Below are 23,854 nucleotides of genomic sequence, written 5' to 3' on the forward strand. Positions count from 1 at the left end.
TTTAAGACTCAATATAATAAACCTAATATAAATTATATTTTTTAATGAAAAAACGATGCGTGGGCGTTTTGACGATGGAGCAACAAGCGGGTGCACTCTCGCTCCGTTGGCAGAGCTGCCTACCGTCCGCCTGCGAGTCGACAAATCAATCGACTTGCTTTGCCCCCTTTCTTTCTTCCCACAGCAGAGGTTGAGGTGCAGAACATTATAACTGCACTTTTCCTTTATCTGCCGCCGTAATGTTACAGTATTTGCATCCAAGCCCCAATGGTAATACAAATGAGAGGCTTTATTTAAACGCTGTGAATGCGTCTCCGGTGATTGTGTCGGTTGTAGACAGAAACGAACGGAGGGACTCAGCTCACTGTACAGTTCCTATAGTCGCGCAGTTTGGCACTGTGTTTTCAGGCTCGAGACATTCAATCAGATCGCGGAAGTCTTTCCCATTGAAATCGCTAACGGGGAGAATATCCCCGGTTATTATTTTAGCCACAAACCACAATTCATCTGCGCGGTGGCTCACTCGCTGGCGAGATCACACGGTGAAACGCTGCTGTGATCGGACGAAGGCATTGTGTGTTTCTAAGGTGATTTAACGTCATAGTCTTAGACGAGCGTTTAACGTATGCTGCATATTTTGCACTGCATTGTTTTTTATCAATAGTTTGAAAAAATGGTCCCACACCGGACTCTAATGTGAAGCTGACACTTCATGGAGAAGTGACACTCCTGCAGCGCGCTCACGACCAGACGTGAACTCGCATATACGGTGAAATCTCCCATTAAAAAAACGGCATAACCCACTGATTTTCTATTCTATTTTTAAAGTCAACTTGAGCGCAAGTGGAAAACCGGTCATTCGGTCGACACATTCACATCCCTAATGCGAAATGAGAAAGTAATAAAAACAGCCTACCACACCACAAAGAATGATCAGACCTTCATCTCTTATTTTTTTTTTTATGTTTGAACATGACTTCTGCAGGTGAACTATTCATTAAACTGCCCAAATTCAAGAATAAAAACAACCATCAAACTACTGGACTTTAAAATACTGGCCCACTCTTTCAACATACTTTCAGTTGTAGGCTTCTAATTCAATATGTTTGCCTGGTTTTATATTATGTATGAGCAATATCAACATTTCATATAATTAACTAAAAGAAAAATAACCAAATCTAAAGGGAATATCTATACTGTTACAGTATATATATTCCCTTTAGATCTGGTTATTTTTCTAATAGGCCTACAGGTATTATAATTATTGACACTAAATTATGAAGAAAAAAAAGTGTGTGCAGGGCCAGTGAAAATATACAAGGGGCCAGTAAAACTCGGATCCACTGGCCCGGCGGGCCAGTAGGAAAAAAAAGTTATGTTGAACCCTGTACCCTTATTGTAAAGTGTGACCGAATAAACTAATACCAGAGAGTTATTCATGTTATAGCAAACTACAACTGTAATTAGTAAATGCATTTATTTATATTATTTCAGGCATCCATTAATTTTTTTTATGCATGTCATGAACCAGAACATTCCCTCTTGAAGTGTTGCCCTATGCCAGGTCTGCCTTTCTTCGCCTAGTGACCCCCTCGCTCAGTGACGCATCGGTATTCCTATCTCTTGTTACCGGGAGACGGCAGAGAGGGCCGTCTTGTGTGTCAGGCCTGGGTGAGGCTTGGCTTGCATTCCTCAGATGACACCGGCTAGATAATGTCTCAGTGTCCACACCAACAGACACACACAAACGCGTGCGAGGCCTTAAGAGGTCATCTCCGCCGTGCCTCCAGCTCCCTACTGCTATGCGCTAAGCTATGGAAGGTACAACATACTACATAGCATAACAAGTTGAGTAGACATCTGGGTCAACAATGAGGACCATGAATCCTGATACCTGCTGGGAGGACTCAACCCGTCTTAAAAGATACTTGGGCTCAAACTAACGACTAGTTTCATCATCACTGTTTTTCTTCATCAATCAATGATTTGTTTGGTCTATAGAATGTCCAAAGTGAATACACTGCCTAAAAGTTTATTTTATTTGAGATATGTCGATAAAAATCCTCCCTTGGACATTTTATAAACAACTGATGCAATTTCTATTATAGTTTTGACTGGTTATTCACACGTGGGCTGAATTTTTTTTCTCCCAATTGTTGGATTCCTTGATTGACAGAAAAATTGCATTAAACTCTCTGGATAATTGATGAACGGCTAGGCTGGTGTTTCATTAATTGAATATCACTCCCAATTACATTAACAACCTCAGAGGATTCCTCCGCTGAGGTTTTATTGCACTTCTCCCCATTAAACAGGGGTTTCTGGGGAGTTCTTTCTTATCAAAATCCAGGGTCTACAGAGAGTGGGTGTCCTGCGCTGTACATGCAGTCCCCTGAAGCAAACTGATATTTGTGATTCAGAGCTATATAAATAAAATAGACTTGCATAGGTCAAATGTTTAATCAAAATATTTAACCATAAGCAACCTACTGTAATTGTTAGGAGCAACCATATTATATCTGACAGCACATCAAAGGAAACTGTCCCTCATGTCTAAACAGGAGTTCATTAGTAAAGACCGCTAAATGTCAATTCCATTAAAAACGGCCACAAAGGCTGCCAATGCTTTCGGGGCATTTGAAAGATTCAATGTTCTGGACTTTAATGTGGCCTTGGATAAAAAGCAAAAGTCTCATGGATGTCTGGCTGTCTACTAAAGAGCATATGTGGTTGCATCGGAGACTGCAAAATAAGTGTTGGGTCATAATGAATTGGACAGAGCTGCTGTATGAGGAGGTAAACGGCTTGTAGCCTTGTAACGAGGTAAGCAGACCACTGGTAGTCAGACGGCCACTGTTGAAGGTTGAAGGGTCATGTTGCCTACGGTGCAGTATCTGCTAATGGCAATATATTGCATTATACTGTCTTCTCAGCATAACCACCGCAGTGTGTCTGTGTCAGTGTGCCAAGTGGGACTGAGAAAGACAGCCCCCCTGAAGCATTCAAAACAGCAGCGATGGCAGTTTAGTCCAAAATGTGCACAGAGTCCATCATGCACCTCCGGGGTCATGCATGGCATTCCACTGGGTGCCACTGTGTGTGATGTCCGTCTCTGTTTGTGTTCATATGTGTGTGTGTGCATGTGTGTGTACTCCCCCTGCCTTTGTTTGTACATTCCCCGTGTTAACAGGGTGACCAGCAGCTGTCCTTGAATCTCTATTGACAGAGAGTGTGGGATCTGCTCGGTATTTTTATCCATTAGCCTGTGTGAGAAAGCAGGTGGAGGCTTTGTGAGCTACAACAAGGTCACACGGTGACAAGAGTCCCTACGCCGCTATCTGTGGCTGTGTTCTGACTAAACGTCGGGGTCGGAGTGCCCGTTTTGCAAAGACACAGCATGTGACAATAGCTTCACTGGCAGAATTCAAGAGATAACGTCTGAAACACTACATTCGTTCCCTTGAGACCAAAACATGGAGGGAAATTCTTCCTTAAGACCTAAATAATAAAAGGATCCATAGTGATCAAACCTGGAACCATGCTGATCCCTGCTATTTAAAAAAATATTTATTAATATTTTTAACCTATGAAGAATGAGAGCATTGACAAAATCTTTAAACAATTGTTAAAAAATCCCTTATGTTTTGCTTTTACTAGGACTACATTTAAAGGATGCACGTGGATGTAGTTGGCACATTATATGCAAAGTTAATTAGCGGTCTTATTCACAATAAGCACTTGGTGTTAACTCAACGGGTTAAGCTAGCAGAGCACATGGCCCATCTCGTTCTTCCTCTCTGCCTTGGATGCTGCATCAAGTGCTGGACAAAACAATGACACTTCCACTGCCACCTGTTTGGATGTGGTTTAAGCAGAACATAGGACTCCTCTTTTGTCTACAGGGAGACAGTTAATATGTCCAACCATCCTCCACGTTCACACCAGCTCGATTGAATCGACAGAGTTGAATTACACATCTGAATGATGGTTGGTGTCTGAAGTGGCCGGTGGAGCAGAACAACTCTGTCACAGGGAAAATTTAAAAGCACTTTGGAGCTGCTGTTTAATTCCCACCATGGTCAGGCAGCTGGTGGACACGGTGACTGGCTGGAATAGGGAATCAAGAAGGAGGCATGTGAATGAGCTTAACAGCACCTACTTGAGCTGCCAGCCAGTTAAAACCCTGCAGGAACTAAAATGCCTCTTCAGCCATGCAAATTAGGTGCCTGCCAGACTGCACAAGTAGCAGCAGATATAGTGAGTTTTATTTGTCAGCTGTGCAAGAAGATGTTCTTTAAAAACTAAAAAGACAGTGGGCTTGTTTCATAGAAAGCCAACCAATTGTGCTTAGCAGTAAAGGGATGCCAAGGGTTAAGTAACCTTTCAGACCCATAGACTGTTGTCAGTGTTGCAGCCAACTTACACAGATGTTCCATCGGAAGTATTTGTGTATAAGACCAGCAACACAAATTTAACTGTGCAGTAAGAACTCTAGCAACCTCTTCGAAAAGAAATATAAAGATTGTGTGAAATAAAGAGTCAGCTATAGAATATCATTGTGGCATGTCAAAACATACCTTACAGTGTTAAGAATGCGTTAAGGAGGAGCGCCTTGGTAGCTGATAGGGTACAGCGCATGCCACCTGATCGCAACTTCATCAGTTCGATTCCAGCTAGTATTTCCAATGTTCATTAAAAGGGCAACAATGCTCAAAACATATCCTTAGAAAAATGCGCCTGGAATAGCTTATTGCTGCAGCTCAGGATGGCTGCATGCTAAACAAACCAGACCCATCCAAACTGTTGCAAATATCAATTATTTCAAATAATGTAAATATTGGGACACTACTGCCTTAAAGAAAGATGGAGAAGCACCATTTCCACAGCATAACAAAATATTTTACCTGTACCTAGGGAAAGAGAGTTGCTTCAAGTGACTCGGTAAGAGAGGAAATAATTTATGAGGAAAAGCAGGAAAGAGCTTGTTCTCGGCAGTAAGGAAGAGCTACATTTTGCAGAGTACAACACATAACATATTAAAGATTCACCTAAAATGTATGACCATGACAAATGCCTGCATGAAGTAACAAAGGGTTATTTCTTGCTTTCAACACAATGTACAGATTCTTAATTTTGGAACATTGCTGTCCTTGTGGGTAAATAAACAAGCCAGTTTGTCCAGTAATTGAAAGTCCATTTTGCAATGTCATTGTAATGTAGTCATAGCATTAGTCAAGTCACACCGTTACAGGTCTTGCAGTGAACTACATAGCACTAAAATGCTTGCTGACTCACACCACATAATACCAGAGTACATGTCATAAAGGACAATAACTCATTAGATAAAAAGTCTTTAAAGCATATGAAGAGTAAAATAAAGTTTACCATCGGCTCACATACAGCTGGTTTCCAACATGTCATTGTTTGGTGTTCGTCTGCTAAATTTTGATACAACTGCCACTCTCACTTTATCAAGCGAAGCAAGTTCGTGACACTCTTGAATCCCGGAATAAATCATTTTGGCCACCATGTGCAGCAGAAACAAGTAATTGAGTTTGTGTGCACTGGATGAATGTGTGTCAAATTTTCACTCTCTTTTAGCTCTGCTTTTGGTCTCCACCAACTCCTAAGAAGGAAATGTGTGGCTTGAACCAAAACAATAAAAAGGCGCGGCCTGGACAGCTCAACAAGTTTTAAAATTGGCTAAAACACTACACTCAGCAATACTCACTGAAGTTATTTGAATAACTAATAAATAATATCATAAGATTCTATCAATAGTTATGATATGCTGGGTAAAAAACCCCTCACCTGTTTTGCCATAAACAATGCAGCCTTAACCACAACAACAAAGGCTCAATGTGCATTCAACGGTGGACTCTGACCGATACTGGACAACAAAGAGATCTCTCAGCTCTGTCATTGAACCTCATCGAAGCAGGTCTGTACCCGGGAACAAAGCCAACTGTCCGGCCAAATGAAAGCCGCTCCATCTCGCTCAAACAAAGGCCTCAAAGAGGTGCAGCGCAATCATCACAAAGTTACGCAACATTATATAAAGAAGAAATGGCTAGGGTGGATAAAATGGGAAGGGGATGTGCTTTAATCTTGCTGGAGCAAATGGATTCTTGGTGGCCTTAATGCGTGGTCCCAGCCTTCTCCCCCCTTTTCTTCTGTCCAATTAACGTGACTCAAATAGAAAGCCAAAGGCAGGAGGAGAGCTACTAATGAAACCCAACCCCCCCCCCCCCCAAAAAAAAAAAAAACCCCAGAGTTCCACAACAGAAGAAAAATAACACTGGTTCCCAACTCTGCCTGGATGCCATACTTTTCTCCGACTGCATCAATTTGGTCTGTTTCAATAGACGGTGTGGAGCTGTTAATCCCACTGAAATATTTATAAAATTCAATAATAAATCTTTTAAATCTCTGCTGCTTTCCCCGATGGTCTTCTATATAAAGTAATCCCAGCGCGACTCTGGCCACTGGTTGCTAGGGAACAATCCAAGAAACGCTTTCACTAAAAGAACTGCTTTCACACAAGCTAGGTTTTTTTTTGGGCCCCAGCGCCACACACAATCCTGGTCGGCAGAGGGACATTGAAGTTGTGTCTGGTAATAAGAAATATCATGTAAAAACATAAGTGCTGTTGTTTAAGACCATGTCTTGGTAATGTTGGCGTGTTTCACCGTGATTTGTTCCCCGATAGCATGGGTCACTCTGGGATTGTTGTATTTTTTTGTAACAGAACACCTCACCCTCCATTTCTTGGGACACAAAGAACAAGTTATTTTACCCAACAATGCCAATATGTCATCAAACGCTCTTTATAAAATACAGCAATACTGAATTAGCATAAAATAAGTACCTGCAATAAGTCAAATTTCAAATGGTACAAAAAATAAATACTGCTAGATTTAAAAGATAAGAAAGAAGACTGCGGCTTAAAACAATCAACCTAAATCTATTAGAGACGTGCCTGATACTAAATATATTACTTAAACTAATTTGACCCACTGTTTTCTCTTTGGCAATCTGCCACACTAAATTCCTAAATGCATTTTAAATGTAACCTTGGCAGTGCCAGGGGGTCTCATGTTTGGAGTGTTTCCAGAGAGCTTCTATTAGTCCATGGACAGCATGTTCCCTATGAGTGAGCCAGCAGCATTGCCTTTGTAAGTCATTTAAAGTCACAATAGCTACGAAGAGATAGAGGTGCTGTGAGAGCCACTTTGGAATAATTTGCAACCGTTCATTTAAGTCTGCTGTGACATTGGTAGTGATACATTAGAAGGTCTGCTGCTCATGATTTGAAAGATGCATTGCTTCTAACTGATCCTAATGTTCTCATGTTTAGCATATGCACCACATTGGTGTGGCCAGCTAGCCTCGTCGTGAATGGAAGTTTCCTGTTTACAGAGTTGTCTTATGATCCCACCCAAGGCCTTTCACTCCACTCAGACTAAAATAGGCCAAAGCTCCAGACAGACCGGGATTTCAGGCTATATCCTGAGGATGTTTTACAAAAGAAACATGGCGGACCATTGTGATCTTTTAGGACTTCAGTCACAAATTAACGTTTTCCCTTTCCTTGGCATCACTTAAGTCACCCAAAGGCACTACAAGTCTATACTGCAGTCCTTTTAAAAAAAGTTAAATCAAATTAGATTGTTGACGCTATTTAATTTAATTTTCTTAAAGGGATAGTTTGGAATTTTGGACATAGGACCTGATTCCCAAGTTAGCCTAAGTGTTCTTTATCATTGGAGACAGTTTTCAACACATTTCATTCAGTCCTTCTAGTTGCAGAGTTTGCTCGTGCTAGGCTAGCGCACAGGATTGGGGTCTAATTAGCCTGCTACTAAAACAGTCTTACCAACTCCACAGTACACCCGAGGCCAATCAATTATAACGCCAGACTATAGATGTAAATGTCTGTGTTGATAGAATAATGTTAGAAATAAAACCAACCTTTTTGAGGGGCTTGCTGTGTCTGAGCAGCAGCGTTATATTCCTGGTAGTAGGCTCCGGTAGCGGTGGACTGATATTACCTAGGTTACAGGCTCTATAATAGTTTGTTTATCTGCCGCTATCATTGCTACAGACACAGAGTACAGTGCACGAAGGAATTGTATTAGCCTATTCAATTAACAAGATATGGCCACGTTTGGAGGACTTAGCGATGCGTCTGCTTTTGAAGACGATTATGAGGAATTTGTTGTATCCAACACTAATCTCCACTAACGTTGTCATCAATCTGTCAGTAGGCTAACATTATGAAAGGGGCCAGCTTTATTAGCTAGTGTAGCCTACCAAAAGTTATTACCTGTTCATCAGTGGCTGTTGGTGCATCTGAAAAGACGGATGGCACCGCTTTCGTTTTCAGTGATTTATTGCTCTTTAGATTGCGGGGGTTTCTCGAAGTCATCCGGTCTGACATTATCGTTACAAATACTCCGTTTGCGAACAGTTTCCACCGGTGTTTTTATGTCCAAACCAGCAGCAACAAGCCACTGGAAATTGGTGGAAATAGGGTTTATTTTTACAATTCCTAAATGCACACTGAACCACCGTGTTGCCTAGTCCTTCGTTTCCACTTCTGTCCCACGCTGCTCTGTTTACTTTCTGTTGTAGTGATTCGGTTACACAACTAGCCGGAGCAAAGTAAAATTCCGCTGCTGCTGAGAAAGTAGTCCCTCAAAATGCGATGATTCATGCAATGCGAGGTTGGTTTTATTTCTAACATTATTCTATCAACACAGACATTTACATCGATAGTCTAGCGTTATAATTGATAAGCCTCGGGTGTACTCAGGGTTCAACATAACTTTTTTTTCCTACTGGCCCGCCGGGCCAGTGGATCCGAGTTTTACTGGCCCCTTGTATATTTTCACTGGCCCTGCACACACTTTTTTTTCTTCATAATTTAGTGTCAATAATTATAATACCTGTATTAGAAAAATAAAGAAAGATAACCAGATCTAAAGGGAATATCTATACTGTAACAGTATAGATATTCCCTTTAGATTTGGTTATTTTTCTTTTAGTTAATTATATGAAATGTTGATATTGCTCATACACATAATATAAAACCAGGCAAACATATTGAATTAGAAGCCTACAACTGAAAGTATGTTGAAAGAGTCGGCCAGTATTTTAATGTCCAGTAGTTTGAAGGTTGTTTTTATTCTTGAATTTGGGCAGTTTAATGAATAGTTCACCTGCAGAAGTCATGTTCAAACATAAAAAAAAATAAGAGATGAAGGTCTGATCATTCTTTGTGGTGTGGTAGGCTGTTTTTATTACTTTCTCTATATGCATTAGGGATGTGAATGTGTCGATCGAATGACCGGTTTTCCACTTGCGCTCAAGTTGACTTTAAAGATAGAATAGAAATCCGAAAATCAGTGGGTTATGCCGTTTTTTTAATGGGAGATTTCACCGTGTATGTGAGTTCGCGTCTGGTCGTGAGCGCGCTGCAGCAGTGTCACTTCTCCATGAAGTGTCAGCTTCACATATAAGAGTCCGGTGTGGGACCATTTTTTCAAACTATTGATAAAAAAACAATGCAGTGCAAAATATGCAGCATAAGTTAAACGCTCGTCTAAGACTATGACGTTAAATCACCTTAGAAACACACAATGCCTTCGTCCGATCACAGCAGCGTTTCACCGTGTGATCTCGCCAGCGAGTGAGCCGCCGCGCAGATGAACTGTGGTTTGTGGCTAAAATAATAACCGGGGATATTCTCCCCGTTAGCGATTTCGATGGGAAAGACTTCCGCGATCTGATTGAATGTCTCGAGCCTGAAAACACAGTGCCAAACTGCGCGACTATAGGAACTGTACAGTGAGCGGAGTCCCTCCGTTCGTTTCTGTCTACAACCGACACAATCACCGCAGACGCATTCACAGCGTTTAAATAATGCCTCTCATTTGTATTACCATTGGGGCTTGGATGCAAATACTGTAACATTACGGCGGCAGATAAAGGAAAAGCGCAGTTATCATTTTCTGCACCTCAACCTCTGCTGTTGGAAGAAAGAAAGGGGGCAGAGTAAGTCGATTGATTTGTCGACTCGCAGGCGGACGGTAGGCAGCTCTGCCAACGGAGCGAGAGTGCAACCGCTTGTTGCTCCGCCTGTCAAAACGCCCACGCATCGGTTGTCCACTGGCCTTTCATTAAAAAATATATTTTTTATTAGGTTTATTATATTGAGTCTTAAATAAACACTGCTTTCATTACGACTCTGAACGCGCATTTCAAGGAACCATGATATAGTCTACAAAAAGATACTGAACTGTGATTGGCCAGTCACTGGCCCGGGCGGGACAGTGACTGGCCAATCAACTTGCCCTGCATATGATTTTACTGGCCCCTGGCCATCGGGCTATACGTTATGTCGAACCCTGGTACTGTGGAGTGGGTAAGACTGTTTTAGTACCAGGCTAATTAGACCCCAATCATGTGCGCTAGCCTAGCACGAGCAAACTCTGCAACTAGAAGGACTGAATGAAATGTGTTGAAAACTGTCTCCAATGATAAAGAACACTGAGGCTAAATTCCAAACTATCCCTTTAAGATCTTACCTTAGGATCTGGTTTAATTCAATGTAGTTTTTTTGGTAGATGTATTGCAATTTGCGCTTACTATTTATTCATACAATGGCTTTGAATTGTTCAGCTAAATAAAACATATAAACCCATATTATTTTCCTAATAAATATATTGTCACAAAGCTGGAAACATGATTGTTTGCCAAGCCAATAAAATGTTGGTGTTTTGTAACATATGGTTTTCACAGGTATGTGACAATATACTTTTTATCAGTAAACTCCAATCTAACAGGAGTTGAGTGTTAGGTCCTTTCTATTCTTTTTTCTATCTAATGTTTGTAATAAATCTTTCTATGCTCATAAAATTTTATAAAATTAAACTTCACATACTGATTTTGTTACTCATGTGGTATTGGGCTATAATACAAGTCTTTGTTTAGGTCTACTTCACATGTGAACAACTGCATTTGAAACATGAATTTAGCTAAAAGGGCTATTCCCAGTGTAACAGCATAATAATTGGTGTGACTTTAATGGTTCCTGACAAGTAGAAGCTATTTGCAACAGGGAGTCATTGTGCTGGGTCCATAACACACTTGCTGCTGGATTCAAAGCACCAGAGCCTATAGGGAAGCATGCATGAATGGCCTGCATATTTCCCCCCAATTATAAATCATACACAGTCTTCATTTAGCCCAATAAAAACACCGCTGCAGGCAGTCGTACCTAAAGTTGTGGGCAGTACAACAAATCCAGGATGCTGTGCGAGTCTTGCATTTAATTAACACTCACAAAACCAGCTTTTCTTTAGCCAGTAAGTTCTTATTGTGAATATTTAGATAAACCCCAGAACATAGCACAACTGGCATAATAATATAATATGGTAATAATCGAAGTAATTATTTTTCAAATGACAAGACCATAGTCTTTCAAAAACAAATACATGAAAAACTAACCCATTTAACACTTTTATCACATTTGAAGTGGAATTTATTTTCTTTTTACTCATGATGGCAACCTGCATTTCTACCTTAGATAGGGAGAATTCATAATCAAATGGGTAGTTATCTAAGCAATAAATAAATAGGCTATACTACACTTCATATCTTAGAATGCCAATTCACCAGAAAGGTTAAGACAAACCAGCAAAGCAACAAAGCATCATTTCCAATTACAATTACAATATGTTCAAGCATTTTGATTAAATCACAATACATGCCACTGTTAAATTCATGTAAATAATGTGAGGAATGTCAATTTATGAACTTGTCAGTTACAATGGACTCATTTCCATTGACACCAAGCCACAAAATTAGTACTTTAGAAAATGTATTTTATTTAGCATCAGCAATTACTGTCTGTCCTTGGGATGAATCGTCATTCATCAGCTTGAATTTTCACTTCACACATAATCAGCAGGGACCAGCAACAATTGTACAACTGCTGACACAGAATCCCATTAACAATGTATGACGCAATTGCAAAAAGGCACTCAAGGACTCTTTCATTTCGACTGATATTGCAAAGCTCATTTGTTACTGTGATTGATTCATGCCCATTGTGGGGCTTAGACCAGTTCAGACAGGTCTTGTTTGAATATGAAGTCTAATGTACAACCCTTTCCTGTGAATATTTGCTAATTAACGAAACAGAGGAGCCAACCACATTACTTAATACAGCTATAAGAAGATTGCAGACGCATTAGCCTCTCAGGGGAACTGCTAATGTAGCATTATGTAAGCCTATTTTTGATACTTGGCCTTTTCTCCACCAAAGCTACATAACACATAAGGGGATCTGCATTCTAATCATGGCAGGAATGATTAATGAAAAGGGTTTGCTCTCAGCAGGAATGGTTTAAGTGAGAAGGAGATGTAAGGGCCATATGGGAAACTCCGTCTGCCAGCGGATGGCTGTTTGAGGTCAACCAAGGCAAGTGTCAATTAGCCCGGCCAAGGTCTGAGGGGCACATACACTGATGCCATTTAATAAATAATGTCCAGCTGGAAATTACATCACGGCATCTAGGGAAAAGTTAATGCTTGAACGGTGCGAGAAAATTATTACCACAATGTCGCTAGAGTGGTATCAATGAGAACTTGGCGGAAAGTGGAATTTTTCGTCACAGCAATAAATAATGCTTCCAAGTTAGATGCTAAGGAAGCTGCACGCACACACACACACACACACACACACACACACACACACACACACACACACACACACACACACACACACACACACACACACACACACACACACACACACACACACACACACACACACACACACACACACACACACACACACACACACACACACACACACACACACACACACACACAGTCTCTGGTTTAGGAGAAAGCATCCTGATAATCTCAGACTGGCACCAAAGTGATCAAGCCCACTAGAAAGAGAACTTAGCCGGTGGTTCAGTTCTGGCGAGCTAAGATAATTATCCGCTTCTTCCCAAAAGCAGGAAGCGGGGAGAAACTGTCAAACATTCCAGTAAGAATCAGATTACTTTTGAAGGCCTTGGGTAATGAACGGACATTTTCCCCTGATGGGCAACGAGGGCAGTTGGAAACGTGACCGGCCACAGGTTAGACAAACCCCGCGGGGACCAATTACAAAGATAAGGTTTCAACAAGACATATATTGTACACCAATCTGCTCCACTACACAGGAAGTGGAACAACAGTATTCCTAATCACTGATTTATAAATGAGGAAAACATTGTTGAGTGGAGGTTTTATCCCTTTCTTTGTCATTGCTTTCCTTTAAGGCGGTGCGGGGTTATTTTCCCTCTTTTAGCTTCTTCTATAGGCTGTGTCCACTGTGCCTATTACGTTCACACTGGCAGAACTCAAGGACTGCTGCAGCAGCAGTTTTCACTTTTGACAACAGCACCCATTAGCATAGACAGCTGTTTTTGCTCATGGCGGCGTCGTAATGAATCACTTCTTTTAGCTCACATGGCAAGTAATTACCTGCCTACCACCAGCACATCTGTTGACGAACCACAGTTTGCATGAAGCCACATTAGGATCACAGGCACATCCAGCGCAGTGTTAAGCCTCAACAGCTCGACACAGACTAGGAGGTCTTTACAAAATAATGTGAAATGAGCCATCAGGTCAAAGATGTTTTGGCACTCACATCACCAGCCCTCCTCTTCCCTGTGGTGTGTATTAGGGGCACTTTACACGACAACACGAAACGGTGCAAACACGGAAAAATTCCCGCGGATGCACTATATCATTTACATGAAAACAGCAAACGCACGCATGAAACCGCAAGTTTTTGAGATCACCTCCCAGGGAGGATTTTTTTGGAAAACACAAAGGTTTTGGTTTCTTGTAAACACCGAAACCATTTTCCCTGGTAACGCTGACGTCACGGCTCCAACCTCACACATGCGTAGTCTATAACATTTGCTGCCAAAATACCCACAAGCGAGTTATAAAGTTAGAAGACAACATGAACGGTGTCTCCACGGCACCATCACTGTGATCAGCGGAGAGTGTCGTGCAGGGCTAAAATATAGGCTAACACTCGCCAATTTAGTCCAAGCGATTACCGCAGTAAGTTATTGAGACCACCCGCCCGCCACTTTGGCTGGGGAAAGATGTGTGCTCTGCCTGTTTTTCTAGCAAAATAAACGTGTGTCACTTCTATATGCCAGGTACACGGCTCTCTCTACATTAAAAAACACTATCAGCGCGCAGCGGTTAAGTTAGGCTACTGTTCAACAAAAGGAGCATTAATTTAAAATCTTTATTTAAAAGGGACAATGTACAGTTAGAACATAAATGTTGCCATTTGATGCACTATACCAGATTATAGCTTTAAGCTAATTTGCATCTGTAGTCCCGTAAGGCTACGGCTTCACAGTAAAAGCATTTCACTGGCTAAACATTAATAGCATTTCACTGGACACACGTGAGTTGACTTTTATTCTGAAGTACGCCTAACAGGAAGGTAGCCACTCACGAAGCCTCTTCACTATGTCTTCTGTTTTCACGAGTGCAATGCGGTGAAACAAGAGGACAGAAAGCTTGTCATTTACAATACTTGTAACCCCAAGCTTACACCAACCGCTTTATGAACGTTAGTGGCATTCATTTTCGGTTACAGTAAGGTGTTATGCATCAAATTGTACCGGAAGAGCTATCTACTAAGCTAAGTGTCACCGCTGACTATTGGCTTGCATGCTTACAACAGCGATTTCGTCCCGTTTCCTCTGAAAACGTGTACGAGTGAAGATGTCAGATAAATTGCGTCTGAACGGGGTTTTTTTTTAAACTAAAAACGGGAAAACTGTCACGTGTAAAGTGCCCCTTAAACACTGAAAGGAGGTGGATTTCTTTGCATAGAGCCAAACAATTTACAGAAAGGATGCAGAAAGGAGACTATTCCAATGCTTCAATCTGATTGGCTTAACGGCTGCTGGGATTTACCAAAATCATGAATAGGTTATTATTGAATTATTGTATTTTTTCCATCAAGAAAAGGCAATTGTATCCAGGTCAGAGGGGAGATGGAAAACTTGAGAATATTTGCAAGTATATTAATATGTTGAGAGTGAGGAATTGGTAGAATAGTATGGATTGATACATGTGCAGCAGAGTAGCCTCCGTATAGTGAGGAAGGCTACCAGTGCCTCCCTGATGAATATTTGAAAGCTTTAACTTAAGTAGGTGAGCATTCCACTAGAGGCATGTGTTTAATGCAACTGGTTGTAAATGCTGCAAGTGGAGTCATAATGCTACTGCACCTGGTGTTTCAACAGTATAGAAGCAGGAGGGAGACACGTATTATAGTGTGCAGGTCTGACTTTAAATTGAATTAACAAAAGGTGTTTACCGACAGCACTGATCAGTCTTGTGTTCCACCAAACGAAGAGTATGACAAAGAAAAAATAATTATTTCAATATGTGGAAAACAAACATTAAAGGCTTCATTCAAAGGGAGCTCCGATCATGATTTCTGCAAGCATGTGTAGACCAATTCATCCCTAAATCTCCTAAATAAAACTACATGATTTATATATCACAGCCCCGACAAAAAAACAAAACAAAAAAAAAACATTTCCCTGATCTTGAACCTGTTCCTGCAGCAGCCACTATCTTTAAATGCCATTGTTACAAACACTGTAAACAAGTATTAGCTGCATGCCAAACCCATATTCGGGGATTTGTAGAGCTCTAATCACACAAATTAATCAGCTCTCCATCTGATCTACTTCATGTCTGAGCAGTTCCACAAGAGCGGGATTATACAGCAGATTAAATACACCAGAGTGAGCACTGTGCTGAGGGGGAAACCACCTAACGAGCAAATTCACACCGAGAGGACAACCATTACAGATTCACAAATGATTTTTGTGAAACATACATCATTGGCTTCATTTGAGTTGTCATACGCATTCACTACAGTCAGTGATGTGGTCTATAATGACATTTTGTGTCAGCCAGTAGGCACATTTAGAGATTGCCTACTGAACTTCCAGTATCAAAACTTGTTTCCATGGCAATATATATTTTCTGTAATGTCGGAGTCACTTTTTCCAAATGCTGGAATTTACAAAATCCCCATTTAAGAATGGGTCTCTATTAATGACAGCCACAGCAAGACACGTAACTCAATAGCAGTCATGTACATATTGCACGTCAGGAATGGTTTATTCTCTATGCTCTGCAAGCAGCCAAGTGGGTCTCGGGCTAAGTTATGTAAAGATTGTGGTCGCTGAGTGGCATGAGGTCCATTGCCTTCTGCTGTGTGAAGGCCAATGGAATTTATGGAGCCTCGACTCCATTGCTGTTTTTCTTTTCTTTAAAAATATCTCAAGGAATGCAAACATAAGGAGCTGAACTGAAACATGGCCTTTGACGTTATAATGTAAGTGTGTGAGATTCAGTTGCAACAAATGTACAGTGTGTGACCATGAGTGCAGGATCCCAGACCATCTGATAAGATGAAATGCTGGGTCAGTGCAACCGCAAGATTGCAGACAAATCTTGAAATCGGTAGGTGAAGTGTTACTGTGTGCACTACATCTGCAGTTTATTACATGCACTCTGTCAAAATACAAAAGGTGTGTTTTTTTTTCCAACATTATAAAAACAGAAAGTTCAGCCAAATAGATCAAAGCAACTACTGTATGCATGACATGGAAAAGTGATGTGAGCCTACAGCATTCAAGATCAGAATAGAATAGTCGCAACAGCAGAGGGAATAATGCAGAATAAGCAACTGTTTAGCCAGCATGGGGTCTCTTGATAAACATTGATATGATTCTGCTGAATTATAGGTTTGCACACTTGGCAAAATGGACACGTTTTACATGCTCCTCCTGAGTAGAAATCCAGCTTGAAAACGGTCAAAACACTTTTATTATTTGGAATTGTATTCTATATTTCTCTTAGAGCATTGCACATATCATAACTCATAACTAAGTTAATTCTACCACTTGATTCAAAAAGTAATTTTTATATTCAATTTTATATTTTTTCAATTAATTAAAATAAATTATTGCTAGTTGTAGACTTGCCGCCCTATAATAGTCCAGCATCATTCAATGATCACAAGGCCAAATCTGCAAGAGAACAGATACAACTCGAAAATCAACTATGCACTTGTGTGCAATGGCGATCATATCGAAAGCAGACAAAGGCAAGGGAAAGCTTACAATTCATTTACTCTCACGGTGAAAACGTGACAGTTTTCCCGTTTTTGGTTCAGACACAATTTATCTGACATCTTCACCCGTGCACATGTTTTCAGAGGAAACGGGACGAAATCGATGTAGTAAGCATGCCAGGCCAGCATTGGCCGGTACAAGGTAGTAGTAAATAGCATTTCCTGTACAATTTGATGCATAAAACCTTACTGAAACCGAAAATGAATGCCACTAACGTTTATAAAGCGGTTGGTGTAAGCTTGGGGTTACAAGTATTGTAAATGACAAGCTTTCTGTCCTCTTATTTCACCGCATTGAACTCGTGAAAACAGAAGACATGCTTATAGTGAAGGGGCTTTGTGAGCGGCTACTTTTCCTGTTAGGCGTACTTCAAAATAAAAGTCAACTCACGTTTGTCCGGTGAAATGCTGTTAATGTTTAGCCAGTGAAATGCTTTTACTGTGAAGTCGTAGCCTTAATGCTCCTTTTGTTGAACAGTAACTTAACCGCTGCGCGCTGAACTATAGATAGTGTTTTTTAATGTAGAGAGAGCCGTGTACACAAGTTTATTTTGCTAGAAAAAGCGGCAGAGCAAAATCTTTCCCCAGACAAAGTGGCGGGTGCATGGTATCAATAACTTACTAATAGACCACATACTAAATTGGCGAGTGTTATAGGCCTATTTAAGCCCTGCACGTTAATTGTCTTCTAACTATAGTATCCTGATTGGTAGACATTGAGTTGGAGTTGTTTCAGATGAACTGTTCCTGAGGTGTGTAACCCTATATCTATACTTTAGGTATATAATTGATATAACAACCTACCTCAGCGTTCATCAGTAAAAAGTAAATAAAAACAGATTTAAAAAAATCAGTGCAAACATAGGAAGAGACAAGCATTGGACAACATTGAAGAGCTTTTGCTTGATTTTGTGCTCAACTAGAGTTAAACCATGCTTCATGGGATGAAAGCCACAATTTAACTTCTAACTACAATATCAGTGGTGAATTTGAACACAAACTAGACTGGATTGGTCTTGATTATTAGATTTTAGGAGGTAATGGGCGCATGACGCTACAAAAACATCCTGGTGTATTCCAGAAAGGAACAGTTTCTGGAAAGCATGTGTTTTCTGGCTTGTCAGTAATGATAGAGATTTTACAATTACCAAGTCCAAAAGAACCATAAATGCTATACCTGCGAAAAAGAGGTTATAAGTATGATTTATGATTCAACCTTTTCACTGGTCCCTGTACATTCATAACATTGAAGAATCAATACTTTTAATACATTAATCAATGCCTTGTATGGGTCCACTGACCAGCAGGCAGTGGTGTGCTTTATTGCAATCACAATACCATGAAAGAAACGCTAATGTGGAGTTAAAAGCATGATTTAAACAAGCCAATCAGAAGCTGCGTTGTTCTTCCTGCAATTATCCCCTGCATTTAAAAAAACTGTGGGGAATACGTCACCATGACCGGCGCTGGCCGCCGTGTGTGTAACCACTCCTGCCTACACTCAGCCACCGCTTTTAACAGAAGAATAACATGTGACATCACTTCACTTCCAATGGATGGGAGTTTTGGAGGTTTAGAAAAAACCCTGTGTTGCTTGGGAAAATATAACAGTATGACAAGTCCAGTAGAAACACTTCCTACAGTGGTACATCCTTCTAAATATATGTTCACATGGTTGTGACAGCCTGACAAAAATAGGAAGGCAGTCTCGGAACAACACCCAGCTTGATTAATATAAAAACAACTTGGGGGGAGGGAGGGGTCAAGGGGTTTTCGGTGTGGAGTCATTCTTCCAGTTTGAGTTCAAAAAGCATCCTGACGCTTTTCCTCTTCCTGCTGCTTACACACTGGGCAGGATGCTGAGAGACACAGGTCCGCTCTCTGCTCATCACTCATTTTACAACCACTTTCAACTACTTCCTCTACAGCATTATAATCAAGTTCTCCTCAATGTGTTAGGGCTAAGGTAACATTTGGCAAATGACAGTATTTGCAATAGTATACAGATTTTTTCTTGACCTGATTCATTACATGTCATATCATACATCATTTTACTGTATTAGTATTTTTTTATGTTATTTAATATTATACAATCCCATGTCTCATGTGCATATCATTTCATTCATGTGTAAATCGGGCATCCACATCTTTAGAATCATATGCTCTGTGCCATATTCTATGATTTCTCTGCTGTAGTGTGTAATGTCCAGTTTCCGCATCATTCGCAAGAAAATACTGTTTTTCCCTTTATGATTTAAAAAAAAGGGTTCTAACCATAACATTTATTGTTTACCCTTTTATTTATGTACTTAGCATTTTTTTTATCATGGCATGGTTGTTCTACAGACAAAAGATTGTTTGTTATTCTAGCTGGGCAATTAAACTCCTCACCATGTATCAGAGTTTGCGTAATAAGCCACAAAATCTGGATTTATTTTGCTCACGCAATAACGAGCCACTGAGGTCAAGGAGGATATCAACTAAATGCCCGGAATGCATTGGTTTTCTCCGTAGTCACTTCTAGTACAGTCTGCAATGACCTCCTTTGCTCCCCCAGAATATGTGGAAATAATGTAAAGTAGACAGTTTGTCCCTGTGGCTATGTAGAGGCGGTGAAGCAGGGTCACAATAGAGGAGGACTGTTGTTTGTGACCTTTAGCTTTGCCACCTGGCTATAGGACAAGTGAGACGTCCATCCTGTCCGGCTACTTTGCTGGAGACAAATGGATCTGCTAGCATGGATGTATTCATTTGTACACCACAAGAGAGCACAGTGTGTTCACATTTCTGTTCTCTTATTAAAAGGCAAAACACATTTATTTGAAAATTATTTATATTTTGAACATGAACATGCACTTCTAAATCTAAAAACACACATATCCCCAATCATGATTCCAACTTCAAAACTATGAGCACCACTGGAGAGCTGAGCAAAGCAAAGATATGACATACTGTGACTTGTCCATGTGCTTACATGTATGATTTCAATCTAGTACTTGATTATAAAAGCGACCACTCAGTTCAATGCAGTTTGGACAGCTAAAGATAACTTAACAACAACCCGACGAACACACGTATGCCATTGATACCACCTAAACAAAAGCCTGGACATGATGCTTCCAAGGGGAAGAAAATTATACTCATTTTAGATGCTGATTAATGATAACTAAAGGATCCCAATCAAACCCTGCATGTCAATCAACTCAACTCAAACAACACAATACATTGCTATCCAGAAGGACATTGCATGTTTCACGGAATACTGTACTCCCAATACATTATTAATGTCGACATGAAAACAAAATTAGAGATCAAATAGCCATGTCATGTTATCTTAATTCATATCACAACTGACAAAAACCCTCCTCCTGCATGCCTGCCTTCCTGACTGTGGGCCTGCCTCCATTATAATGTGTGTGCACGGATCGAAATGAAGAACACATTCCAGTTACAGGAAACTGACACAGCCACACTGTGATCACCACCTGTCAAGTGGTCAGTTATTTAGCCTGCCATGTGACAATGGAGCAAGGCAGAGGGTGAAATCCCCACTGGTCAGTCTTTAGCGGTAGAGAGACAGATCCTTCTAACTGTTGGCTAAAATCCTGACAGAGACAGAGAGACCCTGCCAACCCCATTAGGATACACTGTGTCATCCACCGCAGTCGCCGGACACTTGAATAATAGCACACCGCAAATAAAGGTGCTGCTATGGAAAAGTACTGAAAAGAAGACCAACAGAAACACTGTATCCATCCAATTCTTAGCTATTAGTATAACTATGCATCTTGCTTTTCTACATAACCAGACTTTCTTGCTGGTTTTATTCATGTAAAAGAAAGTGTTGAAAAAAAGTGTCTAAATCACACTTTTACCTCTGATTTAATCGTTTTCAAACATAGCCATCTAGTTTCCCTCTCCATTCATTCGTCATCACTTCAAAGGCCTCCCAAATGAAATGTTTGCATACTGACACAGCATGGGCTCATACCATTTGGCTCCTGAGTGTTGAAGGACAGCACAGCAGACATACTGGGCATTTTTAATACTCGATGGACATATTCTGTCCGAGTCTGTGTGTCTTTTAATCGGACTATTTTGCAGCTCAGAAATTCCAAAGTGCGTATTTTTTCCTCGCATATTCCTTGCCAGGGCCGGAGACTATATCAGAAACAGCATTCAGATGACGTATCATGACAAAGACACGTTGATGTAAATGATTTCAGGCAGATAAGCAGGATGAGGCAGGTTATGGGTGTTATGGACTGCCAAAATAAAGTCATTTAATAGTTAATCCAGAAAAAAAACATTTTCCGATTAGTAAATAAAGAAAAGTATTATAATTTTTAGGCATAATTAAAACTACTAATGCTAAGTTTGTCTAAGATGAACATTTCTGCAACTGATGCCAACCAACATATGTATGCAATGGTCTTTGATTCCATAACCATATGGCATCTGTCCAACAAAGTATAGCCTGCATTAAGCTGCAAAGACCACATGGGTCTATAATACAGTTAACAAGCCGTCAATGACACCATAATTGTTTCCTCAATGTCAGATAGGCGGGCAGACGGCTGTGCCACAGACTGCAGCCCACTGGTTTAAGTGGTGGCCTATTGATTGTCCATTGTGTGCGAAGCCTTTTGCTGAAGCAGCATCCATTTGCAGTAGAGGATGCGCTCAAATGAAATGATAGAACCATCTTTACAGCCAAACTGGATTTGTAAAGCATAACTGCTGTGTAATGTCTGAAGATATTAAAAGCACTGTGTGTGCGTGTGTGTGTGTGTGTGTGTGTGTGTGTGTGTGTGTGTGTGTGTGTGTGTGTGTGTGTGTGTGTGTGTGTGTGTGTGTGTGTGTGTGTGTGTGTGTGTGTGTGTGTGTGTGTGTGTGTGCAGCTTCCTTAGCATCTAACTTGGAAGCATTATTTATTGCTGTGACGAAAAATTCCACTTTCCGCCAAGTTCTCATTGATACCACTCTAGCGACATTGTGGTTATAATTTTTTTATAATTTGTGTGTGTGTGTGTGTGTGTGTGTGTGTGTGTGGCCACGTCCTGCAGGATCTGAATGTTGAAGAAAAAAAAACATATAGCATGGCACTGCAAACTTCTAAGAGAAACCTATGGTAGCCTATTTATGATGCAGTGGTTATATTAGGCTACACATAGCAGAAAACGAATTTAAAAAAATATATATCTATTTTTCTTATTCTATGTAACTGCAGCACTGTTTATTTCTTGCACAGGAATCCTCTAATAAAAATGTGCACAAATAAATGAATTACAAAACATTATAAGGCCTACGCCACTGGTAATTTGCAAAGAAGAAAATAACACCAATAGACCTAACTCAGGAGCAATGATCTTTAAATTGTATCTCCAAAAACCCCAAAAAAAGGGGGGGGGCTGTTTTGGATATTAGCCTATATCCTACAGGCTATCGGCTAGGTTAGGATTAGCCATAGCCTGTGCCTCATAACAACCCTTCTACCTCTAACCTATTCTTCGACGTCTAGTTTCGCCTTAGCAACAAACAATGTTGGCAAAATGCACCAGTAGCCTATCAAATGTAATAGAAGAAAAGCAAAAGGCAGAAACGGAGGCTATCTGTTGGTCAGATTCCCACCAAGGCTGCAGCCCCTGTTATGTTAAGTAGCCTTGATTATCTCTGCTGATAGAGAGGCTTAGCGGGATGTAGCCACACGTAACACTGTTCTGGGACAAGCCGAATGGCAACAGTTGTACACAGAAACACTGCTACTCTGTAGCACTTCAGGACGTTACACTGTAGGGAATATTGCAATGCTATAGCCTATTGTAAGCAACTGAGTTGAAAACAGAGCGGAAATCACCACTTTTGAATACAAATTCCATTGGTAGTTATAAGTAGGGCCTATTATAAATCATTACTACTGACCTGTTGCGTCCTCTCAGCCGGATTCATCATCACAGCCTGCCGAAAGCTGTTATCCACGTAAGACGCCATTGTTTTGGAGTACGCCGTGTCTGGAGGATATTGAAGTTCTTATCCTAATAAAAATAGTATCAATATCCAGCGCCACAGAGGGCTTCAATATAAAAAAAAAGTAGTCCCCCTGCTGTCTTGCTTTATTCTTGTCGCCTGTGCTCTGACGCTAACGGATAGGCTGGGAGTGCCCGGAGCCAGGCCACGACTGGAGCCAGACAGCCGAGCAGTCACCTCGGGGTGTCTGTCTGTCGTTCCGCCGCCGAGACGAGACCGGCTGCCACCACCGGTTATCACCAAGCGAAAACTTGTTATAAAAGCGCGACTCAAAGTGTCTCTTGGAGTTGTTTTCTTAACGAAAAAAACGCCCATTTACTGAAGCTCCGTCAAAAGCCATTCCTTGTCTCTCTTCGGCTCTCTGCTAGCGACGGAAACAAAATTCCATGTAGGAGCCACCAAACAAATAAAGTGAGCAAGCGGCTAACTGTTATCCCGTCAACAATAACCTGGCGTCCATTGTGAGAGCTAGGCCCGAGTACGCTCACTGAGAAAAATTCATTGTAGGCCTATTACTATTAACATTTTTCAGTGGGTCGAAAAGTGGAGATGGGTCCGCCGCCGCTGTGC

At 40.8% G+C, this 23,854-nt stretch overlaps 1 protein-coding gene across 1 annotated transcript in view; it reads right to left on the reverse strand.

The window, feature by feature from the left end:
* Positions 1 to 23,854, reverse strand: part of rapgef2b (Rap guanine nucleotide exchange factor 2b) — a 109,517-nt gene extending 85,663 nt beyond the window's left edge. Inside the window, 1 exon segment of the mRNA XM_080035422.1 lies at positions 23,180 to 23,854. Within this exon segment, the coding sequence (XP_079891548.1) occupies positions 23,180 to 23,248 (69 nt within the window). The 5' untranslated portion in view covers positions 23,249 to 23,854.

The sequence above is a fragment of the Ammodytes marinus genome (genome assembly GCF_949987685.1).
Source record: "Ammodytes marinus genome assembly, chromosome: 10".
Classification (NCBI taxonomy): Eukaryota; Metazoa; Chordata; class Actinopteri; order Uranoscopiformes; family Ammodytidae; genus Ammodytes; species Ammodytes marinus.